Here is a 23,160-nt window from a genome sequence, read left to right as displayed (position 1 = left end):
GGATGTTGGAATGATGAGTGTCAACCAATTGTAGATGGTGGAGCATTATTGAATCAGTTCTTGGGGAGTATTGCTAGGAACTTCAAGGCGTTTCCTATTCCCTATTCTACTTGGAAGAAATTACTAAAGAGTACCAAAAAGACATAATTCAGAATATCATTCAAGTAAGTAATGTAAATTTTCAATTTACAATTTAGTAGTGTGACATACGAATTTAGACCTTGATTCACATTATTTACGTTACTTCTTTATGTCATACAAAATTTTGGATAAATTCAACCATTATTCGTAATAATAGCTAAATGTATGAAATATTTTATTTTAAATAGATTACTGACTAAGTATTATTTTATATTGTAGGTATCTCATCAATGAAGTATTTTAAATTATGATGAATTGATTGAAGAAGATCAAAATTAATCATTCTTTTAAATATGTTTCTCTTTTAATGTGTATTTAAATAATGTTATTATTTTATGTTGAACAATTACTTGTATTAAAACTTGTTTATTTTATATAATATTCAATTTTATTTCAAATTATTTGTTGTGTGTTTTGTTTATTACAATATTTTTTTATCATAATTAATTAAATAATATAAAAAAACCTAATCCATGCATTTCGGGCGGTTTTGGAACTACTGTAAATTTCGACAATTATGAAACATCTGTAAGTTCTAACAGTTTGCGAATCTATGTAAATTTTAACAATTTACGAAACATAGGTAAGTTTCAACAATTTCTAAATTACAGTTAATTCTGGCGGTTCTCTACAAAAGTACCCTTAGTTGTCTACAAATTTTGGGGATTTTAACCAAAACTCCCAAAAATTGTGAGGGTCAGGATAGAACTTGTTTCTGCTGGAATAGGACGAGGAAAACACCCGCTGCTTCCGCTCGGGAACGCTCCTCCTTCGCTAATTGGTGCTTCTCGTTTCCGTCCGACCTCCTGAATCCTCCTCTCTCCTTGCCAAAGTGGGGGGTGACCTGTAGGAAACACTCTGATGCTCAAGTCAAAATTTATCTCCGCAAGTCTAGTTAAAATCAGAAATAAGAGAGTTTACCTTCTTAATCGATTGTTATTTATATGGTTTTGTCGCAATCGGAATCGCGACGGGACGACGACCCAAAGAAAAGAAACGGGTTTGAAAAAGAGATTTGGAGTCGCCACCATAGTTTATTCTGGAAACTACGGAAAAACCATAAAATGATAAGGCATGGTCTACGAAAATGAGATTCTAAGTTCGGGAGTCGGTTACGTGTAGGGAAGGTATTAGCACCCTACAACGCCTGCCCTAAGGCAGTACCTTTAACTAAATACGCGAATATGATGTGATTTTCAAAATGTTTAACTATCCCCTAAAATAAAACTCTAAAGAAACAAAATATATTTTTTAGTTTTTTGTGCCCGACAAGGATTGACCTTGCTCCTACGTATTCTCATTAAGATGAGTAATCATGGTTACGTAGTTCTTTTAGAAACTGCTTGAAAATTTTGTTTGAGGAATTGCTTGAGAAATTTTTTATAGATAAATTTGGATTTTTAGGGAAGTGAACCTGACAAGGACTAGCCTTGCTCCTACGTATCTCCACTTTTGATGGAGAATCAAGGATCACGTAGTTATGGCTTGAGAAATTGTTTGTTTGCTTGAAAGTGTTGATGTTTTTGGTTTTTGAAGATTTTATATTTTTTGATATTTTTATAAAAGAAAGAGAGAAGGTTTTTAGCACAAGGACGATGTGAGCGATCAATGCCAACCTTAATTTACCATTAATCTTCCTCTTAATGACGATCAATGCCAACCTTAACTGCTCCATAGTGACCGTTACCTCATTAATTATGCATTCATTGACATTCAAAAGTTGTCTCCTGCAAGCGGCTGGATAGTATTATTCTAGTGTCCGGTCTGTTTAACCTACTCGGTATTAACTCAAGTATGTCCGATCGGTCTAGCTTACCCAGCAGTAGTAACACCAGTCCCCCAACCCTAGCAAAAGTATTTTTGCGTAGGGTTTTGAAGTAGCTTCCGATCGGTTCGTGTCTTCTCCAACGAGGACCTTGAACCGCGTTGTTTACACTGAAAGGGCGTGAATTCGTAGAGTCATGACTGTAAAATTTAGGAGGGAAAAGTGAAAAATGAACCGTTAGATCGCCTAGACCGTTAGATCTTTCTCCATTTGACGCTTTAGATTTGCTTGGCGAACTGCTTTTTACCTCCTATAAATAGCTCCTAATTTGCCCTAATTTTTTACGCCTTTCTCCTTGCCTTCATTTCTTAGTCATGTCAATTCTCATCATCTTAATCCTATCTCAGGTAATCATGTCTTCCAATGTCGCCAGTTAAGAGGACAGGGGGTATGCCGATGATGAAGTTGGTACTTCGTCTTCCTCCTCGGGTACAGTTGTCGGTCAGGGTGTTATAGCCACGAACTCAGGGAACTCTTCCGATCTTCTAGCGGATAGTAATGCTCCCGAAGAAGTCGTCATTAACGTGGACTCTTCCGGTGCTTGGGACGGTAAACCCAGAAATTGGCCTGTTGTCGCTGACTATGATTGGGCTCCCCACGAGGTTAGGCAAATTTCGTCCTCTTTCTACCATCGCCGTCCATTTAAGGACTTTGCTAGTAGTGTTTGTCTGGTCAAGGCTGCCGAGGACGCTAGCCATTTCAAACTAGCCGTTTGTCAGATGACTGAGCGTGTATGCCACGGTCGGGAAAATTACCCCCCAGACTTCTTCTATGCCTACGCCACCATGTTTAAAGATTTAAAGGTTCTTCTGCCGTTTTCGGATTTTCAAATAAGCGTTCTGAGGGAGTTGAGCGTTGCTCCTACCCAGCTGCACCCGAACGGTTGGGCGTTCATGCAAGCGTTCTCTACCGTCTGTACCGGCTTAGCCTTATACCCTACGCATGGGGCCTTCCTTTACTTCTTTCACGTACAACCGCATCTGTCCAAACTCTGGGTTTCCCTTAGGACGATCGGGAATAGACATCTGTTGTCTCTTTTCAACAGCTCCTATAAAGACTTTAAAGGGAACTTCTTTAAGGTCGTCCCTTTGAAAGATGGTTACCAAAGTTTCTGTTTCCCTAACGGGCGAGCTAAGTTTCCCTTTTATTGGACCAACAACCCCAAAAAGGTTATTTCCTAGCCCAAGTCACGGATGACACCCGAGGATCTGGACTTGATAAGTCAACTGAGTTAGCTGCCCCCCAAGTCCTCTTCTCGCGTGCTGATCGGTTTTCTGAACAACAAAAATCTTCCGTCTAATGTGTTCGGTAAGCTACTTTTGACCGCCTTTTGTTGAGCAGTCATTTGGAACTTACCTAAATTTATTTTTGATGTGTAGATTACCTATCCAAGATGGATCCAGCCAGAAGCAGCACCTTCGCCCGCCTGTTCGCTCAAAGGGAGGGAGATGTAAGGAAAACAGGAGGGGGCTCATCCCGCGCCCCGACCACTACTGTCGTCCCTGCGACGTCCCTACCAATCCAAAAGGCACCACCTCCTCCTCCCACTGCTGAAGTCCCGTTGCCCAAATCTACTCGTCGCCCTGCCGACAAGGCTCCTCAGTCAGAGCCTATAAAGAAGAAGGGAAAACGGAAGGCGGTTCGGGAATCCTCTGCCGAATCCAAACGTGCCAAGAGGACTCTGCCCGACGGTCCTCCCCTCTCTGGGCCGTTGAGTCCCAACTCGTGGGTGGAGAAGGACATCCACTTTGATCTTTTTGCCTAGGAGAAGGCCTCCAATATAGCTATGGAGTTGGCCGCTCGGTCTACAATGTGTTTAGCTTATGCCACTCAGAAGAGAGCCTCGGCTTCTACAGAGCTTCAGGCTCTTCAAGAGAAATATGATGCCGCCGTGAAGTCCAATCAAGAGTTGACCCTCCGCCTGGCCGAGACAGAAAGGATAGCGGACGAGGACAAGAAGAAGGCTAACACTCTGCTGGTCGAGGCCCGTGCTGTTCAACGCCGTATGCAACGGTCTTTTGACGATTTAAAGCTTGACCTCCAAAAAGCGACTACCTCAAATAAGGAGTTGATGGCAGAGAGGGACGGCCTGTTGGCCGATCGGGATTCTCTTCGGGATCGAGTATTGAAACTGGAGGCAGACAACAAATTTCTAGGCGATGAAGTGGTGAACGAGCTTTTACTCGGTTTCGAGAAAGCGCTCGCCCAGTGTAACCTCCTTTTTCAAGTTCCGACCGAAGATCCTTGTCTCGATGTGAGCATGATGGTGGTGGACGAGAGTTTAGTTCTGATCCGTGCTCCACCTTCACCTGTGGCCATTCCTAACGCTCAGACTCCTATTGAGGTGATCGAGGAGACCGGCGGGTTTGATGTCCAACCTTAGGCCCTTTAGCTATAGAATTTTTGTTGCTTTTTTGTACCTTGTAATAGACTTATTTTGAATGAATACATGCCTGTCGAGCACTTATTTCGGACGTATACGCTTCATACTTAATTTCACGCTTTATTTATCAAGTCTTTCTACAACGTACCTTTATTGCCACTCGGTTTTAGGTCTTAAGAGCTCTCTAGGAGCGTGCCCTAAGACCAAGGTGAGAGAGTTCACGAAAGAAATATGCCTCACCCGCTCGGTTTAGGTCTTAGGAGCTCTCTAGAAGCGTGCCCTAAGACCAAGGTGAGAGTTCACGAAAGAAATCTGCCTCACCCGGTTTAGGTCTTAGGAGCTTTCTAGAAGCGTGCCCTAAGACCAAGGTGAGAGTTCACGAAAGAAATCTGCCTCACCCACTCGGTTTAGGTCTCAGGAGCTCTCTAGAAGCATGCCCTAAGACCAAGGTGAGAGTTCACGAAAGAAATCTGCCTTACCCGCTCGGCTGCTATGACATGATAAAAATATCATGATGTGATGAAAACCATAGTATTATTGATATGCGATAAAAAGTACAAGGTTCTTTCTTAGCTGAAATAAAACTTTAAGTGCGACACATTCCATCTATTGGGTATAGCCTTTCCCGTCGGATACTCCAAACGGTATGCTCCGTTCTTTAAGTTTTCAACCACTCTGAAGGGACCTTCCCAGTTTGTAGCTAGTTTCCCTGTCGCCCGATTTCGTCGGGCTTCCGCCGTTTTTCTGCACACTAGATTTCCTTCAACGAATTGTCTGGGTTTCACCTTGGTGTTGTAACGTCTCACAAGAAGTCTTTTCTAGGCCTTTGCTCGAATCATTGCAACCGCTCTTCGTTCATCTAAGGTGTCTAACTCCACTCGGATTTCATCATTGTTATTCTGCAAACTTTGAATCCCCCTTCTGACGGTAGGTTCCCCTACCTCTACCGGTAACATAACATATGTTCCATATGTAAGGTTGAACGGGATTTCTCCGGTTGTATTGTGTGGTGTGCAACGGTATCCCCAAAGGACTTCTTGAAGCTCATCCACCCAGGCTCCCTTGGTACTTCCCAATCTTTTTTTTAGTTCTGCAACAATGACTTTATTAGCCGCTTCAACCTGCCCGTTTTTCTGTGGATGCTCATCCGAGCTTGTTACATGTTTGATTCCCAACCTTTTGTAGAAATCCCCCAATTGTTTATCAACGAACTACCGTCCGTTGTCTGTAACTATCGTCTTGGGATTCGAAATCGGCAAATGATTGTCCACACAAACTTTTGAACTAGCGCCGCAGTGATTGTTGTGAGTGGCTCTGCTTCTACCCACTTGGTGAAATAATCAATTACTACTAGCAAGAATTTCTTCTGAGCTCGGCCTATTGAAAAGAGTCCCACAATATCTATTCCCCATTGCGCGAACGGCCAAGGAGACATTAGGCTGTGTAACTATACCATCGATAGATTGAGGTTCTTGCCATACTCTTGACATTTCAAACATTTCTGCACAAATATCTTGTAGTCCTTTTCTACTGTCGGCCAGAAATAGCCTGCTCTTATCACCTTTGCTCCGGCGCTCGCTGCCCGGTATACATTCTGCATACCCCTTTGTGAAACTCCGTCATAACGTACTCGGCCTCCTCCGCGGACACACATTTTAACAAAGGTAAAGAGAACCCTCTTTTGTAGAGATCCTCCCCTAATAATAAGAACCGGGCGACTTTCTTGGCTTCAACCGCTCGGATATGCGAGTCGCTCTCCTGCTTCTGAATGATATCTCTGATGTCCTTCCTCCAATCAGGTTTATTGGAAATCTCGTGGACCGACAAACATTCCACCGAAGAACTCATCATGACTTGCCTTATGACAGAGGATAATTGATCCTTCCCCTTACAATTGGCTAGTTTGGATAAAATATCCGCCATAGTATTTTGCTCTCTGGGCACATGTTTAAATTCCACCGTCTGGAATTGTTTTACCAAATCCTTACTCTTATGATAATAACACAGTAGTTGATCATCCTTGGTTTGAAAACTCCCATTCAACTGTTCTACCACCAGTTGGGAGTCGGTCCGACATTTGACCGAGATCGCTCCTAAGTCCTTAGCCAATTCAAGTACGGCTATCACTGCTTCATACTCAGCTTGGTTGTTGCTTATCTTGAACCGGAACATGATTTCCTGTTCAACGACAAAGTCGTCCGGTCCCTCCAAAACGATTCCTGATCCTCCCCCAGACCGTTCGGATGAATCATCCACACAAAGGGTCCACGCTCGAGGGCATTCTTCTTCCTAAGGTAACTCGACCGCAAAATCGGCCAAGTGTTGACCTCGTACTGGCCTTCGTGGCTCAAATTGTAACCCGAATTCAGATAACTCTACCGACCACCCTACTATTCTCCCTGCTAAGTCTGGTTTTCGTAGAATTTTAGCGATCAGGTTATCCGTTCTCACCACCACTTGGTGACTTTGGAAGTACGGCCTTAGGCGCCAAGCTGCCATATCTAGGGCCAAAGCGACCTTCTCTATCCGCTTGTACCTTGTTTCAACGACTTGTAACATTTTGCTAACGAAGTACATGAGTTTAAACTCGGGTTGCTCTTGAATCAAAGTTGAGCTGACTGTGTCCTCCAAGATTGCCAAGAATAACTGTAAGGCGTGCTTTGGATCTGGTCGTCCCATGACCGGTGGACTTACCAGTATGCTTTTTACCTCATCGAAAGCCTGCTCACACTGGTCATCCCAATTAGTACCTGCACTTTTCTTCATGATTTTCACAATCGATTTTATCCGCTGGCCAATTTTTGAATAAAGCATGACAACAAAGTCGATCGTCCTACCAATCTCTGAACTTCCTTCAAATTCTGAGGGCTCCTCATCTCAAGTATCGCCCTGCGCTTGTTGGGGTTCGCCTCTATTCCTCTGGTCGTTAGCAAGAAACCTAGGAATTTTCCCGCCGGTACCCCGAAAGTGCACTTGGCTGGATTAAGGCGCATATTATACTTTCACACTTGACGAAAAACTTCCACAAGATCTCTCACATGATCCTCTACCGAACGGCTCCTCACCACCATGTCATCCACATAGACCTCCATGCATCTACCAATCTGTCCGCAAAAGACTCTATCCATCAATCGTTGGTAAGTAGCCCCCGCATTCTTCAGATCGAACGGCATAACCTCGTAACAATAGTTAAAACGCTCGGTGATGAATGATGTTTTATCACTGTCCGGGGGATACATGGGAATTTGATTGTATCCCGAGTATGCATCCAGGAAGCTTAACATTTGGAACCCCGATGCCCCATCCACTAATGCATCAATACTCGATAGTGGATAGGAGTCCTTCGGGCAAGCCTTGTTCAGATCCGTGAAGTCTGTACACATTCTCCACTGGCCGCTCGACTTCTTTACCATCACAACGTTCGTCAGCCACGTTGTATACTTGATTTCATAGATGAAATTTGCCTCCAACAACTTTTCTACCTCGCTTGTCACCGTGAGTCTCTTTTTTTCCCCCAATCTCGTCTTCTTTTGAGCCACCGGGCGGGCTTCCTTGAACAACGCCAGCTTATGTGACATAATCTTCGGGTGGATTCCTGGTATATCTGCTGTAGTCCAGGCAAACAGATCCTTGTTTTTCTTTAACTCTGCTCATATCGACCTGGCTTGTTCCTCTGTTAACTCACTTCCAATGGTAGTAACCTGCTGCTCCTTAAGCCCCAGGCTGAAAGGCCTCGTTTCTCCCATTGGTTCCATCCGGTCGTCGATATTGGTTCTTGGATCCAAATTCGCCATGGCTACCTCTGAACGTCTTCTCCTCTGCCGGCTTTGTTGACCTGATGAGGATGGCTGAACCTTCAACCCTACTACGTAACATTCCCTGACGATCCTCTGATCGGACCGAACAGTGCAAATGGTTCCATTGTCTGACGGAAACTTCCGTGTTGGATGGGGTGTGGAAACAATCGCCCCGAATGCATTCAGGCAAGGTCGACCCAACAACACATTGTAGGATGTTTTCGCTTCTACCAACAAAAACCTGTTCTTCAACTCCTTGTTCCGCTAAGTCCCCAGGCAAGTTCTTAGGTCTACGTATCCTCTTGTATCCACCCTTTCCCCCGAAAATCCTACTATCTGCTCGTTGTACGGAGCTATCAGATCCTCGGACAAATCCATCTGCTGGAACGTCTTCCAGTAAAGGATATTAACAGAGTTCCCTTGATCTATCAACACCTTTCCCACGCTGTACCGGGCAATAACAGCTGTTATTACCATCGGGTCATCTTGATCAGGATTAGGAGCATGAAAATCTTCATCGGTGAACGTGATTGACGGCATTGAGCGCTTTCTCACATCGACCCGGTGAACGCTTTTTAACTCCCTCAGGTTTCTCTTCCTCGCCGATGCCAATGACCCTCCAAAAAAACCTTCAAAGATAGTGTTTATCGTGCCACGCAACGATCGATCATGGTTGTGACTTCTACTCCGCCTATGATCTAGGCGTCTATCATCTCTTCTATCACTTCGTTCCATCCTGGTCCTCCTTGGTGGGCTTCTCGCCCTCCGCTCCTCCTTCACGAACTTGCTCAGATGACCCGCTCGGATGAGCTCCTCCACCTTATCTTTCAACACCGTGCAGTCTTCGGTGGTATGCCCTATGTTTAGATGATAGGTGCAATGTTTAGTCCCGTCGGCCTTGGGTGACGACCGAGAAGGTCTTAATCGGATAAGGTCTGCACTCAGGGCTTCTTCTAAGATTCTAGCCCTTGGCATATTTAACGGGGTATACTTTTCGAATCTTCCCCCTTTCGGGCCATCTCTGTACTTCTATACTTTTGGCCTTTTGGCCGTTCGCCCGGCACGAACGACTTCTTACCTTCCTTCTTTTCTTGCCTTGGATTCGAGCTCTGCTCCTATTGTCGCCTCTGAACAGCCCTCATCTCCTCTATTCTGATGAACCGAGCGGCTCTCTCTTGTAACTCATCCAAGGTTAATGGGGGTTCTGCAAACAGATTATCGGCGAAAGGGAAAGGCCTCAATGCGGTGGCCAGAGTGCTAATGGTAAACTTCTTGCCTACTCCCCTTACTTGCCGAGCGGTCCTATTGAACCGGTCCATGAAGTCTCTAAGACTTTCTCCCTTCTCTTGCTTTATATTCGTCAACTCCAGATACGTCAAATTGCGAGCTCTGCTAGCAGAGAACTGCCGTTCAAACATGTCCCTCAAGGTAGCGAAATTACTGATGGTTCGGGGTCTGAGTGAATGGAACCATGCTAATGCTTCTCCCTTTATTGATAAGGAAAAAACTCTGCACCACACATTTTCACTAGGGGAGTAGATGGTCATGGCGTCGATGAAGGATCTCAAATGCTCCTCCAGATCACCTGACTCATCATACTTCTCCAAGACCGGGAATGCCCTCTCCGGAATTTGTTCCTTCATGACTGTCGCTGTGAACGGATGCAGAGCTCTCGCTCGGCCGACTGGGACCGGACGGTTTGCTGTTCGACGCGAGTCAGCCTCGCTTTGATCCTCCCCGTGGTAATGACTGCCATCGGCATGATCTGTGTCTTCTTCCGAGTCCGGCTCCGTTTCCGGCATCTCTACGATGGGTGGTGTTGCAGCGCGTGCGGAAGATTGACGGTTAGCTTGCGCCCCTCTAGCCACATCAGCCTCGCCCCTAAGGGTTTCAATCTCTACCTGCATTGCCTCCATCCTTCTTCTCATCTCCTGCATAAACATTGTCGGGTCCTGCTCCATCCTTATGGCCTCAATAGGGTGTCTTCAAAAATCCTCGGCCCCACGGTGGGCGTCAAAATATTTCTACTGGAATGAGACGAGGAAAACACCCGCTGCTTTCGCTCGGGAACGCTCCTCCTTCGCCGATCTGTCCTTCTCGTTTTCGTCCTACCTCCTGAATTCTCCTCTCTCCTTGCCAAAGTGGGGGTGACCTGCAGGAAACACTCCGACGCTCAAGTCAGAATTTATCTCCGCAAGTCTAGTGAAAATAAGAAATCAGAGAGTTTACCTTCTTAATCGATTGTTATTTATATGGTTTCAAGGAATATGATCTATTAATTTACCTCTTAATGACGATCAATGCCAACCTTAACTGCTCCATAGTGATCGTTACCTCATTAATTATGCATTCATTGACATTCAAAAGTTGTCTCCCACAAGCGGCTGGATAGTATTATTCTAGTGTCTGGTTGATCTAACATATTTGGTATTAACTCAAGTATGTCTGATCGGTCTAGCCTACCCGACGGTAGTAACATAACTCTTTATAAATATGTATATGTAAATTTTGTACAAGATATTAATTTGATACTTTATATTCTCTCATCTTCTTTAGTTCCTCCAAAATTTACTTTGATACTATTATATTCACGTCTAATAAAAACCGTATTTAACGATATTTATAGTTTTATTATTTCTATTTATTTTGATGGTTTTTAATCTTAAAGGAAAAACCCAGCGACGAACAAAAAAAAATTCCATCCAAATAAATATACGATTGTCGGAAAGAAGAGCCTATGATTGATGATTATAAACCATTTACAAAATAATGGAGTACAATACAACGCATTTGAGGAAAATAAAAACCGATCATATGTACATTTTTTGTTTTCTTCTATTTTTTAGTTGTCACTTTGGTCAATTCACCGCGATCCAACATACTCCGTTTCCTCTTCTCATAAATTGAAGACAATAATTCCACGAAATGGAAATGTTGGTTATGCCAACATACAAATAAACAACAGTAAATTGCATACAAATAAGCATCTGAGTTAGAAAAACATTATACATAAATTTGAAATTTGTGTAGTAAATATATGTTTAATATGGTGAATAAATAAATAAAGTATGATGATAAGATAATTGTACTCATGGGTGAAGAAGATGCGAACCCTCTCTTTCTTGCTTTGTTTTCCACATATTTTACAAGCAAATGCGACAAAGAGAAAGAATTGCAAAAGTCCAAACCTACTCGTATTATTAAGACGTTAATAATTGCCAGCTTTTGCCAGCTCCAACTTCATCATTAAAATATCTTTAAAAAATATACATAAACAACAGTAGTGAAGACTTTGCTCCTTGTAGTCCCAAAAAATGACAACGGGATACACTGGATTCAAACAATTTCTCACATGCCCTTCTTTTTCATTTTCTTCCACGTCTATTCTGTGCTATGTTCCAGCTGCATTTTTATTTTCAAATATTATACGTATATTTATTTTTGTATTTTATTTCCGTTTGAGTTGAGTGGTTGTTTTCCATTGCAACGGTTACCTAATATTATTCTTTGTTTCAATCCACCCCATAATCAACTACGTATTCTATCTAAAACATCAGCGATAATGAAAGGGTGATGTATCTGCTTTCTCAATCACGGAATGCAAAATTACGAATAAATTATGTTCCCAACGGAGAAAGGGTCAAAACAAAAATAAGGGCACCTTTTCATCTGGTGGAGGGTTTGCAGTTCGCGTAAGAATAATTACTACTTTTCATTTTTTATAGATTAGATTCTATGATTCTTTATTAATAATCATTAATGAAAAAAAATAAAAAAAGTTGTCACAGGACGACAAGACACGAGTGGCACCAACGCGGGTAAAGCACCCCGCGTTTTATTACAGGACAGAACCCATCAACGAATGGACTATGAAGGGCACACGTGTGAGGTCTAGATCAACGGTCAAAATATAAGGGCACCCTAGTAATATCATAGAACGACTTTATGGGTTGTTGAAAAGCTATGGTCTTTCTGAAGAAAGAAAAAGTAAGAATAATAAAAAATATAAAATATAAAATAGTTTTTACATATTGGATTGTTTCCTTTTTTAATTTTTCATTATTTTCATAGTACACATTTCTTTTCTTAATTTTAGGTTCCAATTTCTTAAAAATTTAGTTTTTTTTTTTTAATTTTTTATTTATTTTCTGTTCCGATTAGAGTGGAAAAAAGTTTAACGCGGAAGCGACGAGAGTAGGAAAATGGGTGGAAAAACCGCCGTACTGAGGGGTGGCGGAGACAGTGACTGCTGACTGACCCACAGAACTGACACGTGTCCTGACGCAAAAGGGTGAGAAGGTAATATTGAGGAAGCACGATGGACAAAAAGGCAAAGAAGGAACACACATTCAGAAAAATCATAGTGCGAAATGTAAAATCCCCAATGGGCCACAAACACAACATCCACATCTGCCAGCTAATGTTTTCCACATTCACACAAACATTACAAAAATTGTACCAGACACAGAAGAAAGTTCAAATGAAGATAAAATTAAAACTTAAAAAAAAATAATAAATAAAAAAGTGGAAATGGAGTGTTAAGTTTGACCCTTTATTATTACTCACATCACACCGCCCTGACTTAGTCCACGGTATTATGGAAAAATGACGACGAATGGGAGTGCATGCACATCACAACATACATATAAATATATAGAGTAAGGTTGGAAAATTAATTAGATAAAAAAATTGTGTGCGCGCATATAGAAGAAAATTAAATTAGGACATTGGAGTTGGCGGAATCTTTGAGCATTATTGATGCATTAATCGCCACTGTCCTTTAACGCCTCTCAAGCCCTCTTTTTATATATTCTGTTCCCTTATCATCTTCCACTGCTCAACCCTTTCTCTCTCTCTAACACGCAAGTTTCAGTTTTTCTGTTTCTGTTCTCTCCACTCAGAACATGGGTTCTGCTGCAGTACAACTGTTTCTTGTCTTCGGGCTTCTGGCTACATCATGCATAGCGCAAGCCCCAGCCGGTGCACCTACACAGCCTCCCACAGCCACTCCACCACCACCTCCCGCATCAGCACCGGCACCTACACCCACCACACCAGCAACTCCACCACCCACTGCAGCACCACCAACACCAACACCCACACCAGCACCAGTATCAACACCACCAACATCAACACCACCAACATCAACACCACCAGCACCTACCCCCACTCCTACCCCAGTTTCTTCTCCTCCAACTGGAGCTCCCACTCCGTCTTCTCCTTCTGACTCTCCACCAGCACCACCACCTAACGCCCCCGGACCTTCACCCTCAGGTGGCGGCGAAGCACCCCCGCCACCCAACGCCGCATTCTCCGTTGCCAAGTCCTTCGTTGCTGGCTCTGCCCTCGCGGGAACCTTGGTAGCCATGCTCTTGGCTTGAAAACAGACCTTACGGTTGGAATTCGTCCACGTGGAGGCTCTTCGGCTCTTGATCTTGTTTTTCACCGACGGACGGACGGGATCTATTTCATTTATTTTATCCTCTGGTCTTGTTGAGTAGCGTTTTCTTTTCTCTTTCTCTTTTCCGGGTTTTATGTGTTTTCTCTAGCTTTGTTCGTCGTTGATGTGTTTGTTGATTCGATATCTGGGAGGGTTGGCTGTTGTTGATGATGATGATGATGATGACGATGGTATTCATGATTATGATGATTATTTTGTGATTCATTGTTTTGGTGTTTACACGTGTATGTAGATGACCTTGATGATTTCATTGTACATCTAATAATTGAAAGAATAAAACAGTTTGGCATTCTTTTTACTTAGATTCTTGTTCCTTGTTAATGTGCAAATCCCTCTTGTTCCCATGGTCAGAGCGAGTTGCAAAGTTTCTTCCTTTGTTTCTTGCCATCCATAGATCTACCTCATTGTGGAATATATGCTTAATTATTCCAACTTTTCCACATTATACTTCGCTTCCTCCTTTTCAAATTAGTGCTTTAATTGGACCATATATATCATGGCACGTAAGTACCAGCATTTTTAAGTTGAAAACTTTATAGGTAAATATGAAAAGATCTTTTTCTGCTTTTCATTCTGACCACAGATCCAAGAGGAAACAAATTTTGTCCTGTCATTTTTTCTACTCACATTTAAACAGTAAAGTTAAAGTATACGAATGCAGAACCTTTAGTAAAGTTATTTGCGATTATTATGTTATACAAATCATAATTATGGGAGTGTAATAACTAATAATAATGTAATATAATCAACTTAGGTAAAAGAAAGTTCATATTTTATGATTTAAATGCTTAAATGTTAACAAAAAATCTCAAGAAAAAATAACATTTACTTATATTCTTCCCGGGGAATTAACTTTTTCGTGATAATCATTCTACTTTTGCTAATTAGACCTTTTATGAGATGCTTCGATTAAATCATAAAAAGCTAATTAATCCCAAATCAAAATATGTTCACTTTCATTTACAATTTGTATATTTCATTGTGTGCTGTCTTGAACGTGCGCTTCTCCTAATTTAAAATGACAGTTTTTCACCTACTTTTGTATTAAAAAAGCATTTTTGTTGCCTTAAAATTAGAGTGGCATCATCTTTTCCATGTGACAGTATTGATGATGAAAGAAGCTTCTGGGTTGTTTTCTAAAGAACGTGGGTTTCCTGGTCTTTTCCTTTCAATGTTGTGGAGATTTGTTGAATAGGTATGAATTCCGTAGGAAATTGACATGTTAGACGACAATTTTCCTAAATATAATAATGGTATTATATTTATTTAATATGCGAAAGTGGGAAGCACGTAGTTGGAGATAGATGCCTCCAACAAGAATTTGTATTATTGCAAGCAAAGTGGATCTGGTTAGCAATTGGTTAAACTGCGAACCCCTCACTCACTTCACTTCACTACTGGATTAGATCCACGTGTTTCTCATATAAGTTCCTGTAAATTATCATGCCACCTTTTTATTTTATTTTCAGATTTTTAAAATTTACTTTCTGAAAATATATTCTGCTATTCTCTAATTAATTTCTTATTCTAAATCTATTAAGTTTGGGAAATTGTTGTTAAAAAGAAAAGTAATGAGATGTTTTAATGTTCTCCGCTTTCTTTTCCTATGTTTTTAACGTCTTATTGAAATAATAAAAAGACAATTTTAAAAAAATGTTATTAGAACAAATACTTCCCACTATACTTAATACAAAGAAAAAAAATTAAAACAAAAGGAATAGTTTCAATTGTCAAAATAGGTGGTAATCCTGAACTAACTCAGTCCACGACTTGTTTGAACCATGTTAGATTTGAAAAAAATGTAATTTTTTTATGTGAGTTAGTTTTCAACTCTGCTCACTTAGAACCTTGCTCATACGGGTTGAACATGTGGTGAACCGAGTTGGCTCACAAATCCACCTAATTTAATTTAATTATTTATTATTTTGTGTTTCAATATTATTAGTTAACATTTTTTATTATATTGTAGATGGGATAAAAAACGATGTTTCAAGAGCGAAAACTATTATATATTTATCTATTCAAGATTCTAATATTATAGATGGACAAGTGATAGAAAAATTATCAATATTAAAAACTTATTTGTTTGCTTTTTGTGTTTGTTTTTGAATTAAGCTTGAATTATATGATACTTTTCATTTATTTTGAATTGTCGTTTAACATCATTTTAGACTGAAATTTATTTAGATTTGAATTAAAAAAATTATAAATTTTTTTATTTAAAAAAAACTTATAATTAAATGAGTTAGTGAACCAACTCGTTTAACCCACCAACCTGATGGATTGGACCGAGTTCAAATTTTTTCAGCTCGCTAATAAGCAAATCGGGTTAGGTTAACTCACTAAGTGACTAACCCATATTGAGACAGATTAGGTCTATACATATTACCATCTTTAGTTTCAAAACAACAAAAAGTTTAAGGTGTCTATAATATGTTAACTATATTATGACTTCTTTAAATATTCCTTTGAACTACGCAATAAAAACAGCTAGTTATGTTATTATTGTGGAATATCTATATTTTTTGTCCTTAACTAATATTTGCCAGAAAACTTAGTTGAATGTCTTGAATGTGGTCTACTTTTCTCTAAAAACATATTTTTCATTTGATTTAAAGACTTCAAATTAAAATGTCTGAATCTAATTCCCCTTAACCAAATAACACAATCTAATCATTGTTAGTAAATACGCATGATTCTTATTTTTTTTGTTATTATTATTTATTAATTAGTAAAATTTATGTCTAATTAATGTTAGTAAACTAATTTAATAAGTGTAGATTTGTAATTAATGTGAAATTTTCATTAAGTTTTCTCACACCGATGACATCGAGTATGAAAATTAATGGTGCTCACTAACAAATGAAGGTTCAAATTTTGATTATAATAAACTTCATATAACTTAAATGTTATATAAGTTAGTATAATGTAAGTTTACCTCAAACTTTCTAAATTAGTCTTAATAGGATATTAAAACTTATGTTTAACTCAACGTTAACTTAGTTTAGTGAAATTGAATTAAACATAAGTTTCACTTCTTTAATATAATGTTAAAACTTAATATAATATCAAAGTTATTCATACTTTATTCTAATTAAAATTTAAATTTATTGAACCATATATTATTTAATCTTTCATCAAATCTCATATGTCAAATGATAATATTTATATTAACTAAAAATAATATCAATTTATAATATATAAATACCAGTTAATCTCAGTCATTTTAATATTATTTGATTGTATTTATTTTTAAATTTTTGTTACACTTATATTTATTATAATTTATTTTAACTTCCAAAACTTGAAAAGATCTTGGGTTAGTCTGGGATATTTTTAAAGTTTTCTCATCCTTAAATATCCTTTAAAAAATTAATTTAATTTTGATTAAATAAATTTCACTATTTTTAATAAAATTAAGTTTTATTATTTTAAATAATGTTAGAACTTAATATCAAAGTTATTCATAGTTTATTCTAATTAAGATTTGGATTTATTGAACCATATTGAATCCCTCGTTTAATCTCACATATCAAATGTTATTGATGTGAACTTATAATATTTGTAGCACAACTAAGTTAAAATTTTATATTGATTAAAAATAATATCAATTTACAATATAGTATGAGTTCACTTTGATTTACTAAGTTAATTTAATGATATTAAATTAAACTTAAATTTTAATATTTAAATATTATTTGATTATATTTATTTTTGAGTTTTTGTTGCACTTAAATTTATTATATATTTTTTAACTCCCAAAAATTTGAAAAGATCTTGGGTTAGTCTTGGATATTTTTTTAAAGTTTTCTCATCCTTAAATATCCTTTTAAAATTTTAATTTAATTTTGATTGAATAAATTTCACTATTTTTTAATAAAATTAATTTAAAAAATAACTAATTTGCATTTAAATTATCAAAATATTTTTATTTAAATTATTTTTTGGACTTGTTACTCTTCTTTCGATTGTCTCAATTCTCACTAATTTTTTTTTTCAATTTCCATTTATTTATTTTTTTTTTACTTTTTCCGATTATGTTTACCGAGCAAGAAAAAAATTTAATAGTATTCTAAAAGGATGAAAAATTTTATTTTATTTTTTAAAAAATAATGGTGCCAGATTATCAATTTTGACTAAAGAAAATGAAAGAAACGAGGAAACATCAAGAAGCAACAAAAGTATTAAAAGTGACACATGATATTTTATTGTATAATTTTGATAATCAATTTCTATCAGTTTTATCAAAAATATTAGAAGAAATAAAAAACAAATGGTCAATCACCCGAAATATGATGAGATTGTAGAAGAAAATATTGTCATGACTGAAACAACTTATTGAGAAAGAAAGGTAATGTAATGTTATGTATGAAAATATTGTCATGACTGAAACAACTTATTTAAAAAAGTCTTTTGTTTTTTTTAAAATTGTTTTCTTATTTTTGACAACTCTACCGAAAATTCCAAATCAAACCATCATTGAAAAACCACAAACCGTAACCATTACCTTCCAAACGAAAAAAAAATCTTGAATCCCAAATCAAACCCTAACCCCAAATCACGAGATCAAAACCTATAGAGAATAATCAATAACAAAAAGCCCAATTAACAGAACCCAAATTCATCCCTGATTTGAATCGCCAATCTCATCCAAGCTCATGTTGCTGCAAAGACGCTAGAGGACGAGATCCTCACATCGCAAAACGTCACCCCTACCCCTAGAAGCTCGTGACAAAGACCGTAAGCACCAACTGTCGCGAAGAAAGCGTCGCGCCTAAGACATCGAAAAATGTCTCTCCTTCACTGTGAAAAGAACCTAGAACATAGAAGAAGAAATGAGTTTGACCTTCCAGCCAATCATGACCCTTAAGTAGAAAAGGAGAAGACGAAATGTCTTGCCTAGCCATCGCTCCTTGCGTGATGATGAGTCTTACCCGACGACGATGAACCAAGACAAAGGAGAAGAAGAAAACCCTATGAAACTCGCAGGAACACCCCAAGGATAGGTTTGTCCGAAAACCAAAAACCAGAGAAAGGAAGAAGTTTCTAATTAGGGTTTTATGATAGTGAATTGAGGGTTTAATTAAGGATAAGTAAATTTAATTATAATAGAGAGGGTTTAATTAAGGTAAATAACTTTTAACATTGTCACGACACTTGAGCTGATCTTGTTATGTATTTTTAAACTGGACAACTTATTTAATATTTAGTGTGGACATATTTAAACGTGCTTATCAAAAACGACCAAATTGAACCATTTAAAACAATAAGACTTCTGTAAACATCTTAAAAATAAGAAGACTATTTTAAACAAAACTAACTAATAAAGAAATCAAAACAAGTATTAAGCCAAAAATAAACTATCCTAATAAAAAGTGGGTGCGGACAATATTATTTTCTTTTTTTAGTGAATGGTTTGAAAGTCTGCTAAATGAAAAGAAGAGAGAAGCAATTAGTAACCCAGTCTTGATCTGTAATAAGTTTCCAAACTCAAAATCTAGCTTTGCAAACCAAAATTTTTTAAATAATTTTCATATTTCTCTAATAATATTGCTCGCAATTTCTTATGTTTCTTTTTTCCTTTTTATCGAACCATTGCAATTCCGACTACCACACTTAGAATGATTAATTTTTTATAATGTCTATTAAAAAATTGTATTGATGCTGACAAGAGTTGTTTTCTTTATTTAAATTGTTAAGATTAATTTGTTTTTGTTGTAGATTATAAAGAAGTTTGTTGCAATTTAATTTCTGTTTTGAATAATATCTTGCTTTACCAAGTCTTTAGGGATATTTGTTATTCTTTTTTCATTCATGTAATCACCACTAGCTTTATTTTTGGTGAGCAGGTTTCAATTATATAGAAATAGTCATTTGGCTATTTAAAGCCACGTTCACAATTAATAAGATTGTCAGTCAATTTTCAGTGCATTTACAATTTTAATTCTCAACAATCTGGTATTAGAGTCTTCACTGGGACTGATACATCAAAGCAACAGTCTTTAAAGTTTTGCATTAGCATAGAAAATGTCTTCTGAAGGGAGCTTTCTTCAGCCAACCATTCCACGTTTTGATGGTCATTATGACCATTAGAGCATGTTAATGGAAAATTTTCTTCGATCTAAGGAGTATTGGGATCTCATTGAACTAGACTATGTAATCCTGGTAAGCAAAATCGTACAAACTAAAGCACAACAAAAGAAGCAAGATGAGATGCGACTGAGAGATTTCAAAGTAAAAAACTATCTCTTTCAAGCGATTGATCGAATTGTTCTTGACACCATACTCAAGAAACACACTTCTAAAGAGATATGGGATGCTATAAAGAAAAAGTTTGAAGGCAATGCAAGGGTCAAAAGATCTCATCTTCAAGCTCTCCACAAAGAATTTGAAGTTCTTGAGATAAGATCTGATGAAGGAGTGACATCTAGGGTCATGACAATGGCCAACAAAATGAGAACTTATGGAGAAGTTATGTCAGACGTTAAAGTGGTTGAAAAAATTCTACCTATTAAAGCTAAAATAATTGGAGTGAAATGGGTTTAAAAAATCAAATACAATGAACATGGCAAGGTTGAATAAATTTCACTATTTTTTAATAAAATTAATTTAAAAAATAACTAATTTGCATTTAAATTATCAAAATATTTTTATTTAAATTATTTTTTGGACTTGTTACTCTTCTTTCGATTGTCTCAATTCTCACTAATTTTTTTTTTCAATTTCCATTTATTTATTTTTTTTTTACTTTTTCCGATTATGTTTACCGAGCAAGAAAAAAATTTAATAGTATTCTAAAAGGATGAAAAATTTTATTTTATTTTTTAAAAAATAATGGTGCCAGATTATCAATTTTGACTAAAGAAAATGAAAGAAACGAGGAAACATCAAGAAGCAACAAAAGTATTAAAAGTGACACATGATATTTTATTGTATAATTTTGATAATCAATTTCTATCAGTTTTATCAAAAATATTAGAAGAAATAAAAAACAAATGGTCAATCACCCGAAATATGATGAGATTGTAGAAGAAAATATTGTCATGACTGAAACAACTTATTGAGAAAGAAAGGTAATGTAATGTTATGTATGAAAATATTGTCATGACTGAAACAACTTATTTAAAAAAGTCTTTTGTTTTTTTTAAAATTGTTTTCTTATTTTTGACAACTCTACCGAAAATTCCAAATCAAACCATCATTGAAAAACCACAAACCGTAACCATTACCTTCCAAACGAAAAAAAAATCTTGAATCCCAAATCAAACCCTAACCCCAAATCACGAGATCAAAACCTATAGAGAATAATCAATAACAAAAAGCCCAATTAACAGAACCCAAATTCATCCCTGATTTGAATCGCCAATCTCATCCAAGCTCATGTTGCTGCAAAGACGCTAGAGGACGAGATCCTCACATCGCAAAACGTCACCCCTACCCCTAGAAGCTCGTGACAAAGACCGTAAGCACCAACTGTCGCGAAGAAAGCGTCGCGCCTAAGACATCGAAAAATGTCTCTCCTTCACTGTGAAAAGAACCTAGAACATAGAAGAAGAAATGAGTTTGACCTTCCAGCCAATCATGACCCTTAAGTAGAAAAGGAGAAGACGAAATGTCTTGCCTAGCCATCGCTCCTTGCGTGATGATGAGTCTTACCCGACGACGATGAACCAAGACAAAGGAGAAGAAGAAAACCCTATGAAACTCGCAGGAACACCCCAAGGATAGGTTTGTCCGAAAACCAAAAACCAGAGAAAGGAAGAAGTTTCTAATTAGGGTTTTATGATAGTGAATTGAGGGTTTAATTAAGGATAAGTAAATTTAATTATAATAGAGAGGGTTTAATTAAGGTAAATAACTTTTAACATTGTCACGACACTTGAGCTGATCTTGTTATGTATTTTTAAACTGGACAACTTATTTAATATTTAGTGTGGACATATTTAAACGTGCTTATCAAAAACGACCAAATTGAACCATTTAAAACAATAAGACTTCTGTAAACATCTTAAAAATAAGAAGACTATTTTAAACAAAACTAACTAATAAAGAAATCAAAACAAGTATTAAGCCAAAAATAAACTATCCTAATAAAAAGTGGGTGCGGACAATATTATTTTCTTTTTTTAGTGAATGGTTTGAAAGTCTGCTAAATGAAAAGAAGAGAGAAGCAATTAGTAACCCAGTCTTGATCTGTAATAAGTTTCCAAACTCAAAATCTAGCTTTGCAAACCAAAATTTTTTAAATAATTTTCATATTTCTCTAATAATATTGCTCGCAATTTCTTATGTTTCTTTTTTCCTTTTTATCGAACCATTGCAATTCCGACTACCACACTTAGAATGATTAATTTTTTATAATGTCTATTAAAAAATTGTATTGATGCTGACAAGAGTTGTTTTCTTTATTTAAATTGTTAAGATTAATTTGTTTTTGTTGTAGATTATAAAGAAGTTTGTTGCAATTTAATTTCTGTTTTGAATAATATCTTGCTTTACCAAGTCTTTAGGGATATTTGTTATTCTTTTTTCATTCATGTAATCACCACTAGCTTTATTTTTGGTGAGCAGGTTTCAATTATATAGAAATAGTCATTTGGCTATTTAAAGCCACGTTCACAATTAATAAGATTGTCAGTCAATTTTCAGTGCATTTACAATTTTAATTCTCAACAATCTGGTATTAGAGTCTTCACTGGGACTGATACATCAAAGCAACAGTCTTTAAAGTTTTGCATTAGCATAGAAAATGTCTTCTGAAGGGAGCTTTCTTCAGCCAACCATTCCACGTTTTGATGGTCATTATGACCATTAGAGCATGTTAATGGAAAATTTTCTTCGATCTAAGGAGTATTGGGATCTCATTGAACTAGACTATGTAATCCTGGTAAGCAAAATCGTACAAACTAAAGCACAACAAAAGAAGCAAGATGAGATGCGACTGAGAGATTTCAAAGTAAAAAACTATCTCTTTCAAGCGATTGATCGAATTGTTCTTGACACCATACTCAAGAAACACACTTCTAAAGAGATATGGGATGCTATAAAGAAAAAGTTTGAAGGCAATGCAAGGGTCAAAAGATCTCATCTTCAAGCTCTCCACAAAGAATTTGAAGTTCTTGAGATAAGATCTGATGAAGGAGTGACATCTAGGGTCATGACAATGGCCAACAAAATGAGAACTTATGGAGAAGTTATGTCAGACGTTAAAGTGGTTGAAAAAATTCTACCTATTAAAGCTAAAATAATTGGAGTGAAATGGGTTTAAAAAATCAAATACAATGAACATGGCAAGGTTGATAAGTACAAGGCTGGATTAGTGGCCAAAGGGTATTCTCAAAAGCATGGAATTGACTACATAGAAGTTTATGAACCAGTGGCAAGGATGGATACAATAAGAATGATTATTGCTCTAGCTGCACATAAAAATTGGCAAATTTTCCGGCAAGATGTTAAGTCGGCTTTCCTTCATGGTGAGCTTAATGAGGATGTTTATGTGGAGCAACCAAAAGGATATGAAATGAACGGTAGTGAACATTTGGTTTATAAGTTG

The 23,160-nt window shown here is 37.4% G+C and overlaps 1 protein-coding gene across 1 annotated transcript; it reads right to left on the bottom strand.

The window, feature by feature from the left end:
- Nucleotides 1–12,982: 12,982 nt before the first annotated feature.
- On the bottom strand, nucleotides 12,983–13,905 carry LOC108327856 (glycine-rich cell wall structural protein). Its single transcript, XM_017561579.2, has one exon. The coding sequence runs from the start codon at nucleotides 13,512–13,514 to the stop codon at nucleotides 13,044–13,046; it is 471 nt and encodes a 156-aa protein (XP_017417068.1). The 5' UTR covers nucleotides 13,515–13,905; the 3' UTR covers nucleotides 12,983–13,043.
- Between the last annotated feature and the right edge of the window lie 9,255 nt (nucleotides 13,906–23,160).

Source organism: Vigna angularis, chromosome 10, assembly GCF_016808095.1.
Source record: "Vigna angularis cultivar LongXiaoDou No.4 chromosome 10, ASM1680809v1, whole genome shotgun sequence".
Classification (NCBI taxonomy): Eukaryota; Viridiplantae; Streptophyta; class Magnoliopsida; order Fabales; family Fabaceae; genus Vigna; species Vigna angularis.
This window is presented reverse-complemented; position numbering and strand designations above follow the sequence as displayed.